Source organism: Mus pahari, chromosome 21, assembly GCF_900095145.1.
Source record: "Mus pahari chromosome 21, PAHARI_EIJ_v1.1, whole genome shotgun sequence".
Taxonomy (NCBI): Eukaryota; Metazoa; Chordata; class Mammalia; order Rodentia; family Muridae; genus Mus; species Mus pahari.
Genome location: NC_034610.1, coordinates 35,530,594 through 35,534,127, shown reverse-complemented (window position 1 = coordinate 35,534,127; position 3,534 = coordinate 35,530,594). Strand labels below are relative to the sequence as shown.

Genomic DNA, 3,534 nt, shown 5'->3' with positions numbered 1-3,534 from the left:
TTTTTTTTTTTTGGTTTTTCGAGACAGGGTTTCTCTGTATAGCCCTGGCTGTCCTGGAACTCACTTTGTAGACCAGGCTGGCCTCGAACTCAGAAATCAAGCCTCCACTTTTTAATTCTGCCTTTTCTTCTGTCTACCTTACTCAGCAGAGTCTGAGACCCCCCACTGTGTTCTGGTTTTTTTTAGTCTGTGCTAATGAGGAGACCCAACCTCTGGGGCTCAGAGTTGCTGGGGACTGGGTGAGTACTCCTACGTAAAAATGCTAGTATTATAGTCTAAGAAAGGAGACTTTACCCATCCAGAGACAGCTTCTGCTTCTGGAAATTCATTTTTCTCCCTTATATTTACTTAGTAATTTGGTATTTTTGAGATAGTGTCTCTATGCAGCTCTGGATGTCCTGGAACTCACTTTGTACACCAGGCTGGCTTCTGAATTCTTGAGTGCTGGAGTTTAAGGCATACATCACCACACCAGGCCTCCTTTTCTTTTTCTTTTTCTTTTTTTTTTTTTTTTTTTTTTTTGAAACTGAGAGTACAAGGTCTTGGTTTGCCATGACAATAGCAAAAGTACGAAGCACAGTGGCTCACATCTGTTTCGCAGCACTCCAGAGGCTGAGGAAGGGGGTATGCTACCAGCTACAGGCTAGCTGTACATGCATCGCTTCACATCCGTCTGCCCTGGTCTAATGAACCATATTCCCGGGTTAGACAGTTTAGCGCCTCCCACACAGTTATCCATGCTTTTAAAGACAGCATCTCCTTGTTAATTCCCAATCCTCAGAACCAACCTACCCATCTACAAGAAGGTACTGGTACCTGAGAAAACAGAACACAAACACATGAAACTTAACTCAGAAAGCAAGTCAGAGTTCAGAGAATGAGTTGGGGTGTGTGTATTATTTTAGAAATCTCTTTAAAAAGAAATGTCTCTAGTAGGGTAAAATGAACTCTATAAAATAAAAGTCAATATCACATCTATAATTTAAAATAAGGATATTAAAGCCAGCAGGGGTAATGAACATGGGCTAAATTCTTCATATTTTATAGCATGTACAGTTGCTAATTTTATGCATTTCCAGCAGGTGTCAATAGATACTAACTTTTGCAAACTATATATAATGTATGTGGTAACTTACAGAAAAATCGAAAACAGACAAGTTAAAGTGGATGCATTAAGAAATAGCAACCCAACCATCAGCACTTTGTGGGTATTAGAAAAACTAATAAAGGAGGAGACCTGGAAATGGACGCTCCAGTACACCATGCACTGTTATGAAAGTTATCAGATGTTGTTTTACTGTGGAAAAGGACACAGTAACATTAGCAGAAATGCACTGCAAAGGAAGGACAGCCAAAGGCAGGCAGCTCTCACATCTGACATGATGAAGTGCTAGCTGACCATCAAACCCAGGAGTGGCCAAAAAGACCAGCAAAGGGAATAAACAGATCCCAGTAAACCACGTGCTCTTCTTGGATTTCATTTTTATTTTTCTGCATTCTTGTTTTCCACAAGAACTGGCTAATGGCCTGGTTTTCTGCCCATATGAATTTCTCAAGAAGCATTCATTCCCTCCACGGGACTGCGAGAACCACTGAGCCACACACGTTCAGTTTGCTACCATGCCCACTGCCTTCACAGAAAAGGCTGTCCCGATCCACCCAGCGTGGTCGGTGGACACACTGGTACCGATTTTTCAACACATTCCTTACTGAAATGTAAACTGGAGACATTTTGGCTTGTCTAAATCTATTGTACAGAAACATTTCCGAACGCTAGAAATAAAAACCTCACTTGGATTCCAATCCAAGAATCTCGAAAACCAAAAGGAACCTTAATGCACAGTAACGTGTGCACAGTATTTTTTTTCACTTAAAAAGTAAAACACACCTGTATGCAAATAAGCCTGAGCTGTATTAATATTGTTAAAGAAAAAATAAATATTCAAAATTAAATATTGTACAATATTTGTTCAGTTACACACATGCATGCAGGCCATACACACACACACACACACACACACACACACACACATACATGCAGGCAATGTGTTTAGGTGTTGTATGGTGGAAATCCTGCTTTCATTCATATATTCTAATTATAATATGTTTGTGGAACAAGTTCTCACTTTGTAGCCTCAGCTGGCTGGGAACTCCCAGCAATCCTCCTGCCTCAACCTCCCAAGTACTGAGATTACAGATTCGTGCTATCACAAGCGGCTATTTACTTTTATTATTTCTTTACAACCGATATGACTCTTCACATATTTTAAGAAATCAAGTCACGTCTCAATTGTCGACTATCGCGGTGGGCTGACTTTGGGGGAGGAGCTTGCTATTTCCCACGGATTCAAGTCTCAAAAAAAAATCTAAGGGGAAAATTCCCTCCAGCAAGCGGCCCTTTGTAGTCTGGGGTGGATTAGGGAGAGGCCTAAGGCAGGACAACCTCGGGGCTGGGTCTTGATCCGGCCCAGGGCATCGCGGTGCACCCGGGTCGGGTCAAGATGGGAGTAGGCGAGCGGTGGCTAAGAGTGGGGTGCACGGGGAGCTGCGGGGTGCGGGCCCCGGGGTCCCGGGGCGCAGTACCTTCCCAGTGCAGCTCGCCTCCAGGCTCGCGCTGCAGGAACTTGTACCAGAACGTGTCGACGCGGCCCGGCTCCGCCCCGCCGGCCTCCTCCTCGTACGCCTCCAGCTCCACCTCGGCGAGCCACAGGCCGGGCTCCTGCAGCGCCAGCGCCGCGGCGCCCGCCGCCGTACCCGCGGGCCTGAGACGCACGGCGCCGCGCGGCTCCCAGCGCCCCAGCTCGGGCCGCGAGCCCGCGAGCAGCAGCTCCTGCCGAGCGCCGACCACCGCGGGCGGCACCACCACGCCGAAGCGGAAGAGCATGGCGGTGGCCCGGGTCCTGGGAGCCTGGAGAGCGGCGATCGGCGGTGGCGGTGGCGGCGGGAGCTCCGGAGCCTCCCGGACACGTGCGACGCCGCGCGTTTGTGGCCAGGTCACGCGGCCGTGGGATCTGGGTTCCCAGGCGCCCCGGAGCTGCAGCCGCGGGAAGCGGGCTTTCGGGGCTCGCGAGAGGCTGGGACCCACACTGGACTAGGAGGGAGGAAAATGACACCCCGACAACTGTCCTGTCGTCTTCCCAGAGATCTGCAATCACTTTCACTAAGTCTCACAGGAATAAAGAGTGTCTAGCCAGAACCTCCAGACTCAGTGAAGCTGGCGATGATCCAAGATTTACCTGTAACCCTCAGTCAAGCACCCCAACATTTAGTTCCTATGGACCTCTGATTATAAAGTGAGAATAATGCATATGATTAATGTTCTTTAGAGACCCTCCACGCCAAACGCAAAAACCCACCAGCGTTCAGCAAACACACAAAATACTTTCCCTTGCCTAAAGGGACTACACAGAAAACAAAAACAAAAACAAAATAGCGTGTGGAAGTTGATTATAGACCTGCATCACCAGAGCCAGAGCCCAACTTTCTCTCTCTCTCTCTCTCTCTCTCTCTCTCTCTCTCTCTCTCTCTCTCTCT

The 3,534-nt window shown here is 47.8% G+C and overlaps 1 protein-coding gene across 2 annotated transcripts in view; it reads right to left on the bottom strand.

Moving 5' to 3' along the window:
* Positions 1 to 2,950, bottom strand: part of Epm2a (EPM2A glucan phosphatase, laforin) — a 107,459-nt gene extending 104,509 nt beyond the window's left edge. Inside the window, exon 1 of one of the 2 annotated variants that reach the window (XM_021221644.2) lies at positions 2,584 to 2,950. In XM_021221644.2, the coding sequence (XP_021077303.1) occupies positions 2,584 to 2,884 (301 nt within the window). In that variant the 5' untranslated portion in view covers positions 2,885 to 2,950. The remainder of the gene's footprint in view (positions 1 to 2,583) is intronic. The other variant, XM_029533022.1, reaches the window with a different exon arrangement.
* Between the last annotated feature and the right edge of the window lie 584 nt (positions 2,951 to 3,534).